Raw genomic sequence first — 20,640 nt, forward strand, 5'->3', positions numbered from 1 at the left:
TTTTTTTTTTTTTCAGGGGGAATTTTTCCCCCCAAAAGGGGAAAAAAGTATACTTTTCAGGTGGGGGACTGCCGCCGAAATTAAATAGATTGAGGGCCCTTATTAATATCTTTTTATCCAGAAGTTTCATGTTGAAATCTTGATCAATATCTGAGATATAGCCATAAAAAGTTATATCATACAAAAATAACTCTTATTAAGAAAGTGTAGGGTTATGATTTTTGTGTCCTCATTGATATCTAAACTCCCATAAAGTTGCCTGTTAAAATCTTTTATAGTATCTAAGACAAAGCTGTCAAAAGTTGCATAATACAAAAACAACAAAGGGTAATACACTGTAACTCCAATATAGCGGGTCAAAGGGGTCCAAGCCGCAAAAACAGCGTTATAACGGATCCGCGTTATAAGTTTTGAGCTCATTTACTGCAGGGCGCTGTACATCTCATTTACAAAAGTAAAGGTTTATTGTTTTTGTGCTTGGTTATTCTCCTGATTGCTATCTTAACACCCATGAACTAAAAATGGTATCTAGCATGTTATTGTATGAAACACATTAAGACTCTAGAATATAACTTCCACGTGTGCATGCTGATAGTTTCTTTTAAGATATTGCTGGTCTAAAGATAATTCTAGTTTTGCCAAATATAATGCAAAAGCTTATAAAATGACTATTTCCTGACAATTTACTGACCTTGATACCTTTTGAATCACAGGTGGTTAGCGTGTGGCTATGATATTAATTAGTGAAAACATCATTTTGAATGATAAATAATCATATTATAACGAAAAATTAAATTTTATGAAAAAAAACATTCACTATCAAATATATATATAACAAGGTATGCAACTCAAAATCACCCCAAAATGGGGTGCATCGCTTTGAACAGCCATATCTTCATCAATTGTGCAGCGATTTTCACGATCTCGGTCTTATTCAACGCAGAAATGAATTTCCTTTCTTGAAATGAATATGTCTTGCAATATTTTTATAAATGCTGGGTCAACTTTTAAGAAATAACACGATACATAACTTGCATGACCCAGTTGACAATGATCATGCAGTCTTTAAGACTGAAATCTTCACGGAGTAAAGGGCATCTTCCCTACAAAGTTCATGTACCTCGATACCATAATTCAATAAAACGTATGAAAAAATATTATTACCGTTCTTGTCGTTACATTATGCATCAAGACTAACTGTCCAGCGCCGTTTGAAACCTTTGTTTACATACATTTCAACTAACTGACATTTTAAACAAACGAGTGATTTCATTGGTCCAATGCAGAGGTGTGTCTTTACAACTGGAGATTTCATTTATAAAGACTGCATATAAACCACATCGTCTGTATTACCGCATGTGTATTCGGCATTCTATTTCTTCTATAAAGAACTCCGAAAATAAATTTAAATCAGCGAAAAATAATGTATCCGAAAACGACAGTCGAAAAATTGTACGCGTTCTGCACTTGAAATAAAATTTGCATATCGTTTAATTGCAGAAAATGAAAATTGGTAGCCTAGCAAATACGTAATAAATATACCATTTGGTTAACATTTTTCTTTACAATAGCATAGCTTGTGGGTAAAACAACTTAATTATCACCTTCTATTTCAAACGATAACGTTGATAATCCTCAGAAAGGTCACAGGAGTTTGAAATTCTATCCGTAAAGCTAATTGCTAAATAAAAAAATACCCCTATATAGTATAAAGACTACAGGAATGAAACGCAGCAGACCCCAGAAAAGTCGCGCCTGTCAAAAATCATAAAAAGCGACATTTAAAGTTATGGTAGCCAGAACTAGCAACTAACAATTTTTAAACAATGGTGTTGTTGTATTTTTTTTTACAAAATTTACTTTGAGAAAATATTTGTGAACACTAAAATGTCAAAATAAGTGGTCAATGGAAGATATATGGCTAGTTCGTGATTACATTGATTTATAATACCCACTGTTAGACTTGAAGTTTTAAACTCATGATTCCACTGTCCATGAATAGTGAATGAAGGTGGGCTTTCCTGTCCATTATGAGTCCATACTGACTATCAGTATCAGAATCATAAGCAAACTATATATCAAACTATTTAAATAAAAAAATTAAACTTACCAAAATATCACCAATTGAATAAATGTGACCGATATCGTGAGTAAATCATGGCCTTATCAAAAACTTCCTGGTTGCAGTCGACGCATCTCTGTAATTTAATCAATTATCTCCGGCGTCGAGGTTAGAAACTACTAATAAAAGTGTTTGCCCTGATATAAGAATTGTCTTGCCTTTGAACCAAAATATGTATAGAAGCAGGGACCTATATAGAAGAAACGTCCTAAGAAGATGAGCTTTGTTCATAAAGCTCTTACACTATTTAACTGTTGATGACATCGGTCCATGATCCTTGATTCTTATACCGGTTGATTTTTAATCACACACACCCCACCGGGGTTACCACGTGTGTTTGTTTACGATTTTGATGACTGGTAAATCTTATTTATTTTGAGATCCAATAATAAACTAAACTAAGAGAATTTATGTGGAAAATTAAATAACAGAATGCATAAAAAATGCACTCAACGTACGTCATTCTAACTTCGACGGTTTCGACGGGTTGTGTTTTTCAGTTAGGAAACACATTTCGGATAGGTTTTATTCGGATTAATGCTATGGAGTCATAATAATAATTAAATATAATCGATTTGTTAGCCATAGTAGACATGGTATTTGGAAATGTTTAAGATTGATAGAAAAACGTTTCACATGATAAATTTCACGACTGTTCATTCATATTCACATTTTTTCAGTTAAATCAAACAATATTTACTTTGTCAAGTTCGTGCTCTTGTGTATGTGTATCTTTAAAACCATTTTTGTTTATTGAGATGATACATTTTTCATCTGTGGTAGTATCATTTTTTATACCGAAAAACATAATATTATGAATAATTATTTGTCCCTATTAAATCAAAACTTTGTGTTCCTCTGTAATATTGTTCTATGTGTCGGCACGGATTCTAGATTACACGGATAAGAAACAGGACCGTTACGCCAAATATCTTGTTTTGTCTAAGTCACGTGACCGTGTTGAAACTATCGAATTTTTATCGAAGAGCCGAGGTTATACATTTGATGTACCCACTCACGTATTTTGTTAAATTATAGTTTCATTTCTAGGCCGATTTTGACAAATTATATATCATTAGAAAGCTTACGTAACGCAGTTTTCAGATATATAAATATATATTAAGTTTGTTTTCTGATTTCGGCAGCCCGGCGAGTTATAACTTTAACTTTTGCAAATATCATACTGTTTTGGAGTTTTAGAATATAGATTTACAGTTGACATGTTCGTACTTTATAGTGATTTGTAGCTGTACGCTAATTGTAAAAGATCGATAGCCACAACACGGTAAAACGCGCGGTGGTAAAACATAAAATGTGTATTTCTTGTGTTTAACTCACTATAAATCCATTTATAACAACGGGAATATACTAAAAGTTATATTTTATTGAAAGAGGAATTAATAAGCAACAAGAAAACGTATAAACCAATAAAATCGGATGAATAGTTTTTGCATAAGATTGAATTTACTACAGTAAGGGTCAAATACTCGATTCATCTCCTATCAATATACACTCCGTGGTGTCGGTCAATAGCTATACATAGCTAATGTTATACTGTTATTTATTGGAAACCGACTTGAAATAAAAGTTTGTATCTTGTATCTTGTTTTCTTTGTAAGCTTCTAGTGGCAAAGTTTAGTTTTTGATGCACACGCGTCTCACTTAGGGTTCTTCTCCTTTTTTCTGCACATGTCAGTTTTGTTGATGGTCTCTATATCTGAGAGGTTGGGTTTCTGTGTACTCAGCAAATCTGATATATTTCATTAAATTGTAAAACTAAAAGTATGAAATTGCTCTCGATTTTCAATAATGTGTCTCTACTGCTTGGTTGGTAGAAGTACTGTGAAACACTTGTTCCCAACAAACTACAGCCTAAGAAGTAAAAGGACCTCATAAACTTTGAAAAACATTCATTATCGTTGTACTGGTTGCATGCTTTATGCATTTTTGTTGAAATGTAACTTCACTGTTACTCCAATATAGTGCGGTCCGTTATAACACTGTGTCCAATATAACGTGGGGGGTCCTTGGATCCCTTTTTTTCTCCAACCTTACATTTCTGATTCAAACCCATGTTATGTAACTTCATGTATTCTCAGAAAATTCAAAGAAGCCGGCTATCGCAGCTTGATTGCTTTATCCGTCCGTTTAACTGATTTTAATCAATTAGAGGTTAAACGCCACTCGACAGCTAATTGGTGTTAATCTGTTGTGTAATGTCAATAAAGGTGTGAAAACTCGTGAGTCCGTGTTTATAACATGAATTCCCTATCAGAGCGGTTCGGTGCGCTAATTTCAAGAAGGCAAGTGCAAGCGGAATAATTATCAAAGTAAAGTTATTTTTAACGATTACCTGTTTACATGTATGTTTTGTATTTATCGTGTATTGTATTTCATTGTATAAACTATGGCTGTGTAAGTGTGTTATCGTTTATTATATGCTACACATGCTTGATAAATAAAAATATCGTTGTGTGTGTTAAATGTTTCAGTACGTATACGAAAAATAAATTTAAAAATCCTGACGATTTATCATGCTAACGCAGTGTAATAGTTAACAGAGATGCACTTAAATTTTTGCCCGTTAACAAAAAGTGCACGGAAAGCACGTTTTTTACATGCTGAGTATGACGCAATAAATCATCTCTTTGTACATGTATCGTATTGCATTCAATCTAAATTTAAATTTGCTCGTCCAATGAAAGCTGTGTCCCATAATGCACTGTACTAATTTTTCTGAAAAAATGGCGTAGGCATATGAATTTGATTACAAAATTCGTAAACATATTTCTTGTAAAATGTTTAACAATATTTTTTCGTAAGTGATGTTGTAATTATATTGGATAATCGGATAAATGTGCACAGCGGTGTGTATACTGTTATCGTTCGATTCGGTTTATATGCATGTATTTGCAAATGACAACACAGCATGACAATACACAGGACCTATATTATAGGCTATACTATACCTGTTTTTATAGCCCCCTTAAATAAATAAGCTCAAAACTTATAACGCTGTCCATTTATAACGCTGTTGTGTGGCTTGGACCCCGTCATCAACGTTATATTGGAGTTACAGTGTATATGGTTCTTACATTTTTTTACAAGTCAATACACATATCAACATATGTTATAATGATTTAGTATTTATGAGAAGTACTTGTATATACATGTAAGTACTTGAAGCTTCATAAGCAGCAATTTCTGATCTGGTGCAATAAAGATGGCCAGTTAGAAATTTTCATTTCATGAACTTTCTTGTTTTTTAATAATCTAATTTAATAATGTGAATGATGAGACTTGAATTGGCAGACAGTGAGACAAATTAAATTAATTTAACATGTTTGTGAACTTAATCTTTATGTATTTAGAATAACTATGGGCCAAAAGAAGAAGCACAAGATCACCAATGATGTAGACCCAGGAGAATCACAAGTCAAGAAAAAACAAGAACTTGGAGATATTGAAACATGTCCCAAAACTGAAAATCTGGATGCCGCAGAAAGTAAAAAGAAAAAGAGAAAAAGGAGCCTGGTTTCAGATGAAAGTCCAATAGGTGAAAAAAGTTGCGCTACAAAACATTTTAATGATGCTACGGTTGATGAAAGGGTAATGAAAATAGTAACAGAAATGAAAAATGCTACATCACCTGCATTAAACAAGGAAGCCAGATTAATTCCTGAGCAATTGGAAAATAATCATAACGCAAAAAAGAGGAAAAAAGACAAAGCTAAACAAGTTAATTCAGATCTAGAAAAACAGGGAAGTATTAAACATGAACATTCAATTATATCTAAAGAATCTAAGCAAAAGGAAAAGGATGCCTTGATAAGAAACATAGACAAAGAAGATCTTGAAACGAGAAGCAAGGTGCATAAGTCTACACAAAACATGCTTTTAGCCAAACTCAAAAGTGCCCAGTCAAAGAGAAAGGAACAATCTGACAATTATCAACACAGTTATACTGAAAAATCTGGGGAAAGCTATGAAAAATCACAGGATACAAGTAGAGAAGACCAAACTGGTAAAGATATTGTGATGGAAAACGAAGCTGAAGCTGATGATAATGTTGAGAAAATTGATCCAGAGAAACTTGCAATTAAAGAGAAGAAACTTGCAAAAAGAAAACAGAAAAAGCTTGACAAAGAAAGGCAAAAGAAAGAACAAGAAGAAAAATCTGGGACAGCAAAGGCATCTGCAATCGATTACTTAGATAAATGGAAACATAATAGAGATGAATGGAAATTTAATAAAGTTCGACAATGCTGGTTGCTGCAAAACATGTATAAAGAACCACTGGTAAAGCATTTTTCATATCAAAGCAAAACAAGAATATGTGTTGTATATTAACCTATATTCTTCCTGCTGCTGCTCTGTGAAATGGGTATGCACACAAGCAATGTGGTAATAATATTAGGATAGACGGTTTGGTGTTTTTTTAAGTCCAAATTTTATAGAGGTTCACAGCTATGTGAGGTCTGATGATTTTAGAGAATTATAAGCTATAACTCCAAATAAGGTCAGGGCAAAAGGTGAGTTAAGTGATATAGATGGATTGGAAATACTCCATAGTGCAAATTTAACAGCTGTATATTAGAACGTGAATTTGTCTGTGTCCAAGCACAAGCATGGACTGTGGCTTATCCTAGTTATTGTAATGGACAATTGATATCTAAGGCTGTTTCTAGATGTTGTTATTGTCCTTACTATTTCTATTGGAATATACTACTCTATGTACAGTTATTATCTAGTGACTAAATGCAGGTGGACGATGACCACTTCAATATACTGCTGGAGTACCTGGACGGCCTTCAAGGTAAAGCAAGGGAAATAACTAGGAAAGAAGCTGAGGGCTACCTTCATTTGGATAGTGATGAAGACGATGATGAAAAAGCTACAGACACTCAGAAAAGAAGTGAACAGAAGGGTATGACACTTACCGGTATTTACTTTCTATGCTATTGTTTGAAAATGTTGCTTTGCATTAATCAACACTTGGTAGATGTTTTTTAGGCACTGGGTTTATCACACTTTGTCTTGTCTTTGAGAAAAATTGCCGTACCTTAAAGCAAGCCTACTTTCTTGATAGTATCTGGTCTACTTGCATCTTTTCAAAGGGGATGAACAAAAAAACTCACATGACAACAAATGCAAACAACCACAGCTATTTTGAGTGAGTAACGTTCAGGCAAAAGGAATGCATTGATATTTCCTACCTTGAACTATTAAAAATGTAAAAGACTTCTTTTGTATTATATATATTATATTGATTTTGTTCTCAGCTAAAATTATAATTGTACATTTTTTTATATATGAAAATGACCACTTTTTAAATTTGTTTGCACACGAACACAAATTATGACCATAAATGTAAACTAGAGTGTTTACAAGGCAAATGTTTAAGATGCACAACGGACGATAGACAAAAGGTGATCACAGAAGATCACCATTGTGCACATTGTGCTCAGGTGAGCTAAAAAGACAACTTAAAAATAAATCCCTATGTTTCAAGGGATGAGAAATTTATGCGTATTTCCACAATCCTTAAGCTGCCAGGGTTATTAATGGGACATGTAAAATGGGGAAGAAATTATTATGTGGGGGTAGGGCACTCTTTTTCAGAGTTCCGTACATCAGGATCCGATTTTACACTACAATACAGGCCCAAACTAATAAATATGGGTTTTCTTGCTGTAATTATTAATCAGCATAAGTGTCACATATTGGTTGATATTAATCATAACCAGTCTGGAATGAGTTGCCCAGATGGAATGTGGTAAACACAAAATAATTGCGGTGAATAATCACTATAAAATATTGCATATGTTTGCAAATCAAATATAAATTATAAATAACTTTTACAAATGTTCTTTTAAAAGCATCAGTTATATATACTATCAACTTCAAAGGTCATGTGTATATGTCAATTAAATGGTCATGTTCTTCATGTTACAGATAAACAATAAGGAAATACATTATTTGAAAAAGAACAAGTTGAAATTAATTGTAGGCCTTTTTCTGTCTATTTTGGGAAAAGGCACCTAGCAAAATTAGGATTTTTCAAGTCGTGAAATCTTACAAATTGGAAAGAATTTTCATCGAAAAAGCATTATTTGGGAAATTATTTTTCTGATTTTTTTTTATTAAATCAAATGTTTTCATACATAGGTGTTGCCCACAAATGTTAAGAAAAGTATTAAACTGTTTTTTTACCAGGCAACAGTCATTGTCAACTGCTAACATAACTATGTGTATGATAAAAAAAACAGACTTTGTTATGCTTGAAGTTCAAATAAAATACATAGCTCAATTTATGTCATTAAGGATACCTTCCGGGAAACGCATTTTTTGAGAATTGGGAAAAAATATCCATATTTGGCATTGGGAATGGGGCCCGGTATCGGACCTGTGAGATAGGCAGAAAAGGCCTGTAATTGTGTTTTTCTTTTGGAAAATTATATGAAATCTGAATCATTTGACACATGACAAAGTCATTTCAGTTTAAATTTGTGGTTTAGTGTGTGGTTGTTTGCATATCACAAAAAGTTTGACTAGACAGACTATATGAAATCCTTATATTCACTATTGTGTCAAATTTGGCATTTAATAGTAATCAACATATATGTATGCAATCAGGCTGTTGAAAATCAATGTTCTCTCAACAAAATTCCAATTTTTAAACAAAAGGCAGGGTTATTTACATCGTCAAATGGAATTAAATTATTCAAGGTAGAAAGCATCAACATATCCTTCTTGACTTGACGTTATTCTGTCAAAGTACCGGGTAGTTGTTGTCAAATGAGATTTGTTGTTGCCCAGCATTTTTTTGAAAAGTTAATACGTGTAGATGAATTTAGTATAAGGTGTTATGGTGTTATTGTCTCCTCAGCAGTGACCACATCTTAAAAACTCCAACTAATATTGTCCCTTAAATTTCCATATTTTGTAGCTAGAGATAGGTGAAGAGCTTTTTCTCATTTTCGAAATTCAACTCAAACCTATGAAATTGGGAATTTTAACATTACACATGTAATTCACTTTATAATGTGATAAGGAAAAATTGTTTGATACATACATTTTTGCATTTTGATTTACTGTTGATGAAACTTATATGAAAATCTCAAAGATAAACATATCAGTGAATTAGATTTTATGACTTGAACTGTTTCTATGATCTCTTTTAACACATGTCAAGCTATCAAACCATCAATGGACAATTTTGGACTGATTTTGGAGAAAAACTTTATGCCATTAGTAATATGACCCCAAATTGGCAATAAATTGGGCCCCTCTTCCTTTAAGTTTTTTTTAAATAAATAAATAAAAAAACAAAAACAACCCTGATATATCTATATATTGATAAACAATTGTAAATGTGTTTCAGTTGATGCTGCCCAATACAACAGAGCCAGACAGATTGTACAACTCCTTGCTGATTGACACTGTTGGACATTTGAACATCCATTGATGTTGATTTGTGAATAATATGAGGACATTGTTGGACATTTGAACATCCATTGATGTTGATTTGTGAATAATATGAGGACATTGTTGGATATTTGAACATCCATTGATGTTGATTTGTGAATAATAGGGGACATTGTTGGACATTTGAACATCCATTGATGTTGATTTGTGAATAATATGAGGACATTGTTGGACATTTGAACATCCATTGATGTTGATTTGTGAATAATATGAGCCTTGATCTGGGAACAATGAGAATTAATTCACATGCGTTAAAAGTGTCACACAGGCTTATCAGGGATGACATTTTCACTCTAATACTGGATTTTGGTAAAAAAAGACTTAATTAAAATGAAAAAATACCATAAAAGCGGAAAATGTCGTCCTTGATTAGCCTGTGCTGACTGCTCACGGTAATCTGGAACAAAACTTTGACACATGCATTAAGCCCAGTTTTCCCAGAACGCAACTTATATATTTACGTTAATTTTAATATACCAAACCATTACACAAATCTTACAAAGTATAAGTGCCCGAAAAGTTGCAAAAGGTGTCATTTATCTACATGTCAGAATACATTATTTTATTATATACCTGTTTAATGCTTTTAACAAAATACTGGTTGTATCAATTGTTGAAGTAAAAAATCCCGTATTGCGCTACTCGCTGTTTCCAATTCCGTATTACCATACTAGTCGGACTACTTTCTTCTACTCATTTAATGACGTCACATTGTGGCTAGTGCTATTTCGCATCACACTCGAGGCTCCGCCTCTCGTCACACAAGCCACTCGACTGAATACAAACTCTTGGAACAATTGACTAGAGTAATATTTAGTATTTATCATATTAAAATGTGGTTTAATACTGATGGTGAATTTAGAATGCTAAAATAACAACCTACTGTAATGTTTAAGCTTTTCATCTGTTATTAGTCCCCAACCGGTTTCACCGGAGGGGACTTATGGTTTTCGCTCTGTGAGTCTGTCACACTTTTCTGGATCCTGCGATAACTTTAAAAGTTCTTCATATTTTTTCATGAAACTTGAAACATGGATGGATGGCAATATGGACATTATGCACGTCATTTTGTTTTGTTCCTACGTCAATAATTATGGTTGCTATGGCAACAATAGACTAGAAATACTGCTGAAAATGGTGTGTTTTTTCTGGATCCTGCGATAACTTTAAAAGTTCTTAATATTTGTTCATGAAACTTGGAACATGGAAAGATGGCAATATGGACATTATGCACGTCATTTTATTTTGTTCCTACGTCAAGAATTATGGTTGCTATGGCAACAATAGACTAGAAATACTGCTGAAAATGGTGTTTTTTTCTGGATCCTGCGATAACTTTAAAAGTTCTTAATTTTTTTTCATGAAACTTGGAACCTGGATAGATGGCAATATGGACATTATGCACGTCATTTCGTTTTGTTCCTACGTCAAGAATTCTGGTTGCTATGGCAACAAATAGACTAGAAATACTGCTGAAAATGGTGTTTTTTTTCTGGATCCTGCGATAATGTTAAAAGTTCTTAATATTTTTTCATGAAACTTGAAATATATATAGATGGCAATATGGACATTATGTACGTCACTTCATTTTGTTCCTATGTCAAAAATTCTGGTTGCTATGGCAACAAATAGACTAGAAATACTGCTGAAAATGGTGTTTTTTTCTGGATCCTGCGATAACTTGAAAAGTTCTTAATACTTTTTCATGAAACTTGAAACATGGATAGATGGCAATATGGACATTATGCACCTCATTTCATTTTGTTCCTACGTCAAAAATTCTGGTTGCTATGGCAACAAATAGACTAGAAATACTGCTGAAAATGGTGGTTTTGTGGATCCTGCGATAACTTTAAAAGTTCTTCATATTTTTAAAATGAAACTTCCAACATGGATACATGTAGATGGCAATATGGACATTATGCATGTCATTTCATTTTGTTCCTACGTAAAAAATTCTGGTTGCTATGGCAACAAAAAAAATATTCTGACAATGGTGGAATTTCTGACAATGGTGGAGCCGGTAGGGGACTTTTATTGCTTGGCAATTGTCTTGTTTTTATTATTTTAATGATTTATATTATTTTCTGTTTATGTGTCAATAGTTAAAGGGAAAATGTGTCAATAAAAACAATTGTTAGTAAACAAAATCTTGGATTGTAAATCTCTTGATAATGTTTCTGAGTTGTGATGTTCACAATTAACAGAATGTCTGTGATAATGTGAAAGTCAGAAATCCAATCTGTTAACTGTGAATAACACAATTCACATTTTGACCTCTGAAAACACAAGGCCTGAATATAGGTACATGTTTACCAAAATTCTACCAGGAGTGCAAGTGTTCAGGTACTGTATATTCTCTGGATGTCATAGAGATGATATTCTGGCTGTGTCCAAATCTTGAAATCTCCTAGCAACTGGGATACGATCCTGGTTTGACCGAAGTGTACTAATCCCCAGTGGTGTAACTAGGTATTCAACTAATAGATAGTTTAATAGACTTAACTGAGAAGGTGAATGTTGAAATGAATTACTAATAGATCATCATCATGAATACAATAAGGTACCTTTACTATATGAACCTCGCTATTGGAAACAGGGACTTAATGCAGATATGTGAAATGTAATTCTAGATTAGCCTATGCAGTCTTCACAGGCTATTCAGGGACGACACATTTCACATAGACTGGATTTTTGCTAGGTATCTGGTAAAACCCCCCCTCCCAATGAATTAAGCCCTGTTTACTCAGAGCAAGGCCTGTTATGGTTATATTTGTCAGTATAAGGCCCCATGAGGTTGAAATGTTTATGTTGTTGAGCATTTTGCAAATGTCATTAATTTGAACTTCCACCAATGCTAGACTAAGAAATGTATATGCCACAGTGCTCAAGATCTATTAGTTATGCCCCTCTTCGAAGAAGAGGGGGTATATTGTTTTGCACATGGCAGTCGGTCCGTACGTCTGTCGGTTGGTCCGTCCACCAGATGGTTTCTGGATGATAACTCAAGAACGCTTAGGCCTAGGATCATGAAACTTCATAGGTACATTAATCATGACTGGCAGATGACCCCTATTGATTTTCAGGTCACAAGGTCAAAGGTCACAGTGACTCAAAACAGTAAAACGGTTTCCGAATGATAACTCAAGAATACTTATGCCTAGGATCATGAAACTTCATAGGTACATTGATCATGACTGGCAGATGACCCCTATTGATTTTCAGGTCTTTAGGTCAAAGGTCAAGGTCACAGTGACTCGAAACAGTAAAATGGTTACCAGATGATTCCTCAAGAATGCTTACGCTGAGGATCATGAAACTTCATAGGAACATTGATAATGACTAGCAGATGACCCCTATTGATTTTCAGGTCACTAGGTCAAAGGTCAAGGTCACAGTGACTCAAAACAGTAAAATGGTTTCCATATGATAACTCAAGAATGCTTACACCTAGGATCATGAAACTTCATAGGTACATTGATAATGACTGGCAGATGACCCTTATTGATTTTCAGGTCACTAGGTCAAAGGTCAAGGTGACAGTGACTCGAAATAGTAAAATGGTTTCTGGATGATAACTCAAGAATGCTTACGCCTAGGATCATGAAACTTCATAGGTACATTGATCATGACTGGCAGATGACCCCTATTAATTTTCAGGTCACTAGGTCAAAGGTCACAGTGACCCGAAACAGTAAAATGGTTTCCTGATGATAACTCAAGAATATTTAGGCCTAGGATCATGAAACTTCATAGGTAAATTGATCATGACTGGCAGATGACCCCTATTGATTTTCAGGTCACATGGTCAAAGATCAAGGTCACAGTGACAAAAAACATATTCACACAATGGCTGCCACTACAACTGACAGCCCATATTTCATTCATTGTATGTGTGTGTGTCCAAAAACTTTAACCTTGGTTAAAGTTTGATAACTTTTGCAATATTGAAGATAGCAACTTCATATTTGGCATGCATGTGTATCTCACTGAGTGGTGAAAAGTCAAGGTCAAAGTCATCCTTCAAGGTCAAAGGTCAAATATCATTGTATTTTTCTTTCCTAAAACTTTAACCCATTTATGCCTAGTGGACTCTCCCATCCAGCTAAATTGGATCCATTTATCATGACTCGCAGATGGCCCCTATTGATTTTCAGATCACTAGGTCAAAGGTCAAGGTCACAGTGACAAAAAACTGTTCACACAATGGCTTCCACTACAACTGACAGCCCATATGGGGGGCATGCATGTTTTACAAACAGCCCTTGTTATTTTTAGCTCACCTGATTGCTCAGGTGAGCTTTTGTGACCGGTCTTTGTCCTTCTTTCGTCTGTCCACATTTGTTTGTAAACACTCTAGAGGCCACATTTCTTGTCCGATCTTCATGAAACTTGGTCAGAAGCTTTGTCCCGATGAAATCTAGGTCGAGTTCGAAACTGGGTCGTGTTGGGTCAAAAACTAGGTCACTAGGTCAAAATGTAAGAAAAACATTGTAAACACTGTAAAAGTCACATTTCATGCCCAATCTTCATGTAACTTTGTCAAAATGTTTGTCATAATGATATGTTGGTTGAGTTCAAAATTGGTTCCGGTCCGTTGAAAAACATGGCTGCCAGTTGGCGGGGCAGTTTTCCTTATTTGGCTATAGAGAAACCTTGTAAACACTCTAGAAGTCATTATTTTTGCCCAATCATTATAAAACTTAAACAAAACATTGGTTTTATTGATATCTTGGACAAGTTCGAAAATGGTCCAGATAGGTGAAAAAATATGGCCACCAGGGAGCGGGGCAGTTTCTCTTTATGTATATAGTGAAAACATGTGAACACTCTAAAAGTCACATTTTTGGTCAAATCTTCATGAAATTTGGTCAGAACTTTTGTTTCCTAGATACGCGAGTTAAGTTCGAAAATGGTTCTGGTCCGTTGAAAAACATGGTTGCCAGGGGGACGTGGCAGTTTTCCTTATATTTATATAGTAAAAAAGGCTTGTAAACAATCATGAACTAAGGTCATGTAACATGGGAGACAACTCTTCTAAATATTGCATTTAAGTTTAACAGTAGTTACTCCCCTTTGACTATTTATGTTTTCATAATAATACAGTGTAGTTGTATGTATCAATAATGTGTTAATTGTTATTCGAGGTTCGATGTTTTTTTTAGCTCACCTGATTGCTCAGGTGAGCTTATGTGACCGGTCTTTGTCCGTCGTCCGTCCGTCTGTCAACATTTGTTTGTAAACACTCTAGAGGGCACATTTCTTTTCCGATCTTCATGAAACTTGGTCAGAAGCTTTGTCCCAATAATATCTCGATGGAGTTGGAAACTGGGTCATGCCGGGTCAAAAACTAGATCACAAGGTAAAAAAAGAAGAAAAACCTTGTAAACACTGTAGAAGTCACATTTCATGCCCAATCTTCATGAAACTTTGTCAAAATGTTTGTCTTAATCATATGTTGGTTGAGATCAAAAGTGGTTCTGGTCCGTTGAAAAACATGGCCACCAGTGGGCGGGGCAGTTTTCCTTATTTGGCTATAGAGATACCTTGTAAACACTCTATAGAGGCCACATTTTTTGCCCAATCATGATGAAAGTTGGACAAAACATTGGTTTTATTGATATCTCGGACGAGTTCGAAAATGGTCCAGATAGGTGAAAAACATGGCCGCCAGTGGGCGGGGCATTTTTCTCTATATGTATGTAGTGGAAACATGTGAACACTTTAGAAGGCACATTTACGGCCCAATTCTCATGAAATTGGTCAGAACATTTGTTTCCTTGATACGAGAGTTGAGTTAAAAAATTGTTCCGGTCAGTTGAATAACATGGCTGCCGGGCGGGGGGGGCAATTTTCTTATATTAATATATTGTAAAAAAAGCTTGTGAACACTCTAGAAATCACATTTTTTGCCCAATCATCATGAAACTTAGTGAAATGATTGGTTTTATATATATCTCAGATGAGTTCGCAAATGGTCCCGATCGGTAAAAAACATGGCCGCCAGGGGGGGGCAGTTTTCCTTATGTGACTAGAGAGAAACCTTGTGATCGAACACTATATAGAAGTCTCATTTTTTGCCTAATCATCGTGAAACTTAGTCAATACATTGGTTTTATTGATTTCTCAGACAAGTTGGAAAATGGCTCAGATCGGTGAAACACACTTTTTAGCTCACCTGATTGCTCAGGTCAGGTTTTAGAATTGGTCTTTGTCCGCCGTCCGTTCGTCCACATTTGGTTTGTTAACACTCTAGCATTCACACTTCTCAAGCATTCTTTATGAAAGTTGCTGAAAGATCTCAGTCAAGTTTGATAATGAGCAAAATCACATAATTAATGCCATAATTATTGCTCTTAGATTGTCCAAATTTTCATTATATTATACAAAATCCTTGTAAACACTCTAGAGGTCACAATTTTGTTTCAGATTTTATGAATCTTGGTCAAAATATTTATTTTTGTAAGCAAAGTTTGATGTTTGGTAAGGAGGGTCAACTCAAAATATAGGTCAACAGGTAAAATCTTACAAAAACAAAAACACTCCATACGCCAGAGTTTTGGTTCAATAATGATGAAACTTGACCAGGATGTTTGTCTGGACAATATCTAGGTCAAGTTTGACGTTTGGTAAAGATTAAATGAACCGACTCCTCTCAGGTGAGCGAACTAGGCCCATCTTGGCCCTCTTGTTAAAGTTAACTATTGTAATTGTTTTTCATACATTGTGCGTTGTCAACATTTACTTTGTGAACACTGTAGAGGAAACGTTTATTTTTTTTATTGTCACATCAATAGGACATTTTATCAGAACATTTGTCCCAATTTCTCAGCTGTGCTGGATAAACTGTCGGGAAACCTGGGGTGGAAAACTTACAGATCTTGAAAATTATCTCAGGAAGGACAGATTTTTACCCTATCATCATGAAACTTTCTCACAATATTTTGGTCTAAGGATATCTAAGGATATTTTTGTCTAAGTTCGGAAATGGTTCTGGTCCATTTAAAAAAAGCATTGCTCTAAACTTTCTTTACCTTTATGGCTAAGGTGAAACCTTGTTAATACCAACACATAATTGTCACATTTTTGCTCAATCATAATGAAACTTTATCAGACCATTTGTTCTATTACTTCCCCAGCTGAATTTGAAAATGTCAAACATCCGTTGAAAAATGGCCCCCAATGGGACAAGGCAGTTTTTCTTATATGCTTTTGTGCAATCTTTATGAAACTTGGTTAAAACATTAAATGTTAATTTTATGATAATGGCACCGGACACATGGATCCGGTGTGTTGAAAAAATATGTCTTCCAAGGGGTGGGACAATTTTCCCCATATAGCTTTAATGAAACCTTGTAAACAATTTAGTGAGACATTACTTGCACAGAACAGTAAAGTTCATTTGAGTCTCAGGTGAGCAACTTAGGGTCTTTGACAGAAAGATATGGTCTGGACAAGCTTTTTACATTGCCTTCATAGGCATTCTTTAATGATAACATGTTGTGTTGTTTTTTTCAATCAGGCATTTATATATATATTAATTAAAGAAACATTATTACACAGATAGGGCAAAATAAGAGCATTCTAGTATAAAATCAAGTTATCCATCAGTAGGTGAGAAATGGGCGATTTCATCCCTTTAGAGTTGCTTTCCACTCTGTAACTTTTAAAGGAACTTGTTCAAAGTTTTGCAAAATGACAATATGTAAAAGAAATTGTAATTGATTAAAAAAATAAGGTGTGCATTATATCTGAAGAAGCAAAATAACACTCCTTACTAAGAAATTGCAAACAACAACGCTGTATTTGATAATCATGAATTAAAATAAAAAAAGTTTATAAAGCATTTGTAACACTTTTATCCATATAAATTTAGCAAGTTTATGCATTACTGACAAGTGTTTCGCTACCATCCAAATTAAGGCGGTTCAGGTGTAGTGGTACCGTGTCAGCTTTTACTAATATAGGTCCTGGTTTTAAGCAAAGGGCAGGAACTTTTGAAATATTATCTTTTATAGCTCACCTGAGCACATCGTGCTCTGGATGAAAAACTTTAACCTTGGTTAAAGTTTGATAACTTTTATGTCTGTCAGTCCGTCCACCAGATGGTTTCCGGATGATAACTCAAGAACGCTTAGGCCTAGGATCATGAAACTTCATAGGTACATTGATCATGACTGGCAGATGACCCCTATTGATTTTCAGGTCACGGTCACAATGACTCGAAACAGTAAAATGGTTTCAGGATAACTCAAGAATGCTTACGCCTAGGATCATGAAACTTCATAGGTACATTGATAACGACTGGCAGATGACCCCTATTGATTTTCAGGTCACTAGGTCAAAGGTCAAGGTCATAGTGACTTGAAATAGTAAAATGGTTTCCAGATGATAACTCAAGAATGCTTACGCCTAGGATCATGAAACTTTATAGGTACATTGATCATGACTGGCAGATGACCCCTATTGATTTTCAGGTCACTAGGTCAAAGTCACTGTGACAAAAAACGTATTCACACAATGGCTGCCGCTACAACTGACAGCCCATATGGGGGGCATGCATGTTTTACAAACAGCCCTTGTTTAACTTTGATCTGTTTAAATGGTTTCATGTAAATTTATTTAAAATGATTAGATGCGATCCATAGTCTGTTTGTTCTATAAATGTTGACAACAAAAACAAACAAAATGGGATAGCACAGCTATCACCATGGGCACTTTAGGTATATAAACAAGAGCTGTGTTTGTGAAACACAATGCCCCCTACTGCGTCGCTTTGAAGCCATATATTTGACCTTGAAGGATGACCTTGACCTTTCACCACTTAAAATGTGCAGCTCCATGAGATACACATGCATGCCAAGTTGCTATCTTCAATATTGCAAAAGTTATGACCAAGGTTAAAGTTTTGGGACAGAATGACAGAATGACAGACAGACAGACAGGCCAAAAACAATATACACCGGATCATTCGATCCGGGGGCATAAAAAGACTAACAATGTCATATTTCACTGTTGCTGGTTACAGTGCTACAAATACACAATTTTCTATTTAATAGAACACAGATATACAAAAAATTAGATCTTCACTTTTCTGTTTACTTTCTATTTAATGAAATCAAATTATCACAGTAACAAAACAAAAACTTTTCATATAAAAACACCCTCAGTATCTCAATGATCACTGATTGAAACGTGAAAAATTCCCTATAACTTTTTTCAACTGATCTTTCTCTTCTACCGTGTATGATTCGAAAGATAACAAATATTTGTCTTGTTGATATGTTTTCACCACAAATATCTTCTTCTTTAGCAACTTTTGTTCTATATCCATCACTGGGACAATATCCGAGACATTTTTAACAACATCAACTCTGCGACCTCTCCAATCCACAAAGGACATCTTCACTGTTTTGTTTCTCTCATCTAAGTACATCAGCAGAATTGTTTTTCTAGCTTTCCATGCTGAGTAGGACAAAATCTGGGAGAGCAATAGAAATCCAGCAGATACCAGTGCAACTGTACCCACTGGGTATCCAAACGAGAAACATAAATATGGTACACTTATGGCGAGTGCTAGTTGAAGTATTTGTCTGTGTTGAACCTTTCGCGCTGCAGACAACTTTGGAGATGAGTAAATCAATTTCAAGCCATCAGATTCAGAGCTTTTTACAACATTATTAGTCTTGCTATCAAAGTTGTCGGTCTCTCTTGCCTGACTGGATGGCAAATGGGACGGGTCTGTTCCATTGGTGCCAGCTATTGATTGAAAAAAGGAGTTTGTTGTTGAGAATGCAGCATGAATGCGTTTTAAATAAACTGTGCTCAAACATCTTCTGTGCTCAATTAATATAATTTCATGTATTGGCAAGCTTCTGTTTATAGATAAGCCCCTTCTTAATAACATCACAGGTAAAATAAGCTTCTCGCAATTGTGTAGCCTTGGTACCATTCTCTTTCTGTAAAGACAATACAAACTCATTATGATTATACACCCTAAAATGTTAAAAAAAGATTAAAATATACTCGTGAAATAATGTTTGAGAAGTATTTTTTACAATATCCGGATATGTGCTATCCGAAATATAAAAACATTTAATCTTGTGTCAATAACGATGCGATTTGGAGATGGTCAATAAAGATATATAAGTATTTCGTGAAGATTCATTAGTTGAAGCAATATGTTAATAAAACAATCTAGTTATCATATTTTACAGACTGACCCTGTATTTGAAACGAGTTGTTGTTTGTGCGTGCAGTTCAACTCTCTCTGTAAATCAAAGCGCTGAAGGCACTACTGTACATCATATGTATCCCAGTGTGACCCAAGTTCGACGTTGTAACGGTTACATGAAGCAATATTAAGCAAATAACGAATAGTCCAGTCATTTTACAGTTTGACCTTAAAAAAATTGCAACAGAAATTGTTTTACATTTTTTATTGATCTTATATATTTATTAAACAAATATGAAAAATCTAGAAAAATCGAAGCAGGGGAAATATGAAAATAATCGAGTTTATATTTCCTATTATATAAATTAAAGAATTGTCACAAATAACCCACCGTATCTAAGCTACTCTTCAACTCGGAGGATTTTTCGGAGGTTGTAAACGATGACAACAGCGTCGATGAAGGTCGTTGGTGATTTTAAATGGGATTCGTGCTTTATTTGTTAAAAAAAAAAAACTTTACAGGTGAGTTTTCGTCATTTACAGGTCATATCTCTTGTGCGACAAGTATGTTAAGCCATTTCAATTGCAAAAATACAAATGTTACATGTTTTCGCGGTTTAAGATTGAACAAAATTATTTAGTAATATTTCTCGCTTTGAGTGGCATTTTTCTTTCAAACGCACAAAATATAAGTTACATTTATAAAAAAATCAATCATAATCACCACTAAACACACATTTTTGGGTTGAAACGTTGTCCGCGGGAATGCAGCTACTGCATAAAAACTCAAGTACGGAAGCGCTTTTTGGTCAAAATTTCAATTTGACTACTCATTTACTTATTACATAAAAAGTCT

General features: G+C 34.6%; 3 protein-coding genes and 1 long non-coding RNA gene across 4 annotated transcripts in view; 2 read left to right on the forward strand and 2 right to left on the reverse strand.

The window, feature by feature from the left end:
* The window catches only part of LOC127865167 (caspase recruitment domain-containing protein 10-like), a 54,965-nt gene extending 53,671 nt beyond the window's left edge, over positions 1 to 1,294 (reverse strand). The window contains exon 1 of the mRNA XM_052405146.1: positions 1,165 to 1,294. The gene's annotated coding sequence lies outside the window, so the exon portion shown is untranslated. The remainder of the gene's footprint in view (positions 1 to 1,164) is intronic.
* LOC127875130 (uncharacterized) overlaps positions 1 to 20,640 on the forward strand; it is a 162,733-nt gene that overhangs the window by 120,957 nt on the left and 21,136 nt on the right. The gene's annotated exons all lie outside the window — the stretch shown is intronic.
* On the forward strand, positions 2,251 to 10,248 carry LOC127875140 (glutamic acid-rich protein-like). The gene is made up of 4 exons (XM_052419981.1): positions 2,251 to 2,481; positions 5,494 to 6,421; positions 6,887 to 7,049; positions 9,507 to 10,248. The coding sequence occupies exons 2-4, from the start codon at positions 5,501 to 5,503 to the stop codon at positions 9,560 to 9,562; spliced, it is 1,140 nt and encodes a 379-aa protein (XP_052275941.1). The 5' UTR covers positions 2,251 to 2,481; positions 5,494 to 5,500; the 3' UTR covers positions 9,563 to 10,248.
* On the reverse strand, positions 18,650 to 19,989 carry LOC127875163 (uncharacterized). Its single transcript, XR_008047312.1, has 2 exons — positions 19,834 to 19,989; positions 18,650 to 19,569 (listed from the first exon to the last, which is right to left on the reverse strand). It is a non-coding gene; the product is annotated as an uncharacterized LOC127875163 (long non-coding RNA).

The sequence above is a fragment of the Dreissena polymorpha genome, chromosome 1 (genome assembly GCF_020536995.1).
Source record: "Dreissena polymorpha isolate Duluth1 chromosome 1, UMN_Dpol_1.0, whole genome shotgun sequence".
Lineage (NCBI taxonomy): Eukaryota > Metazoa > Mollusca > Bivalvia > Myida > Dreissenidae > Dreissena > Dreissena polymorpha.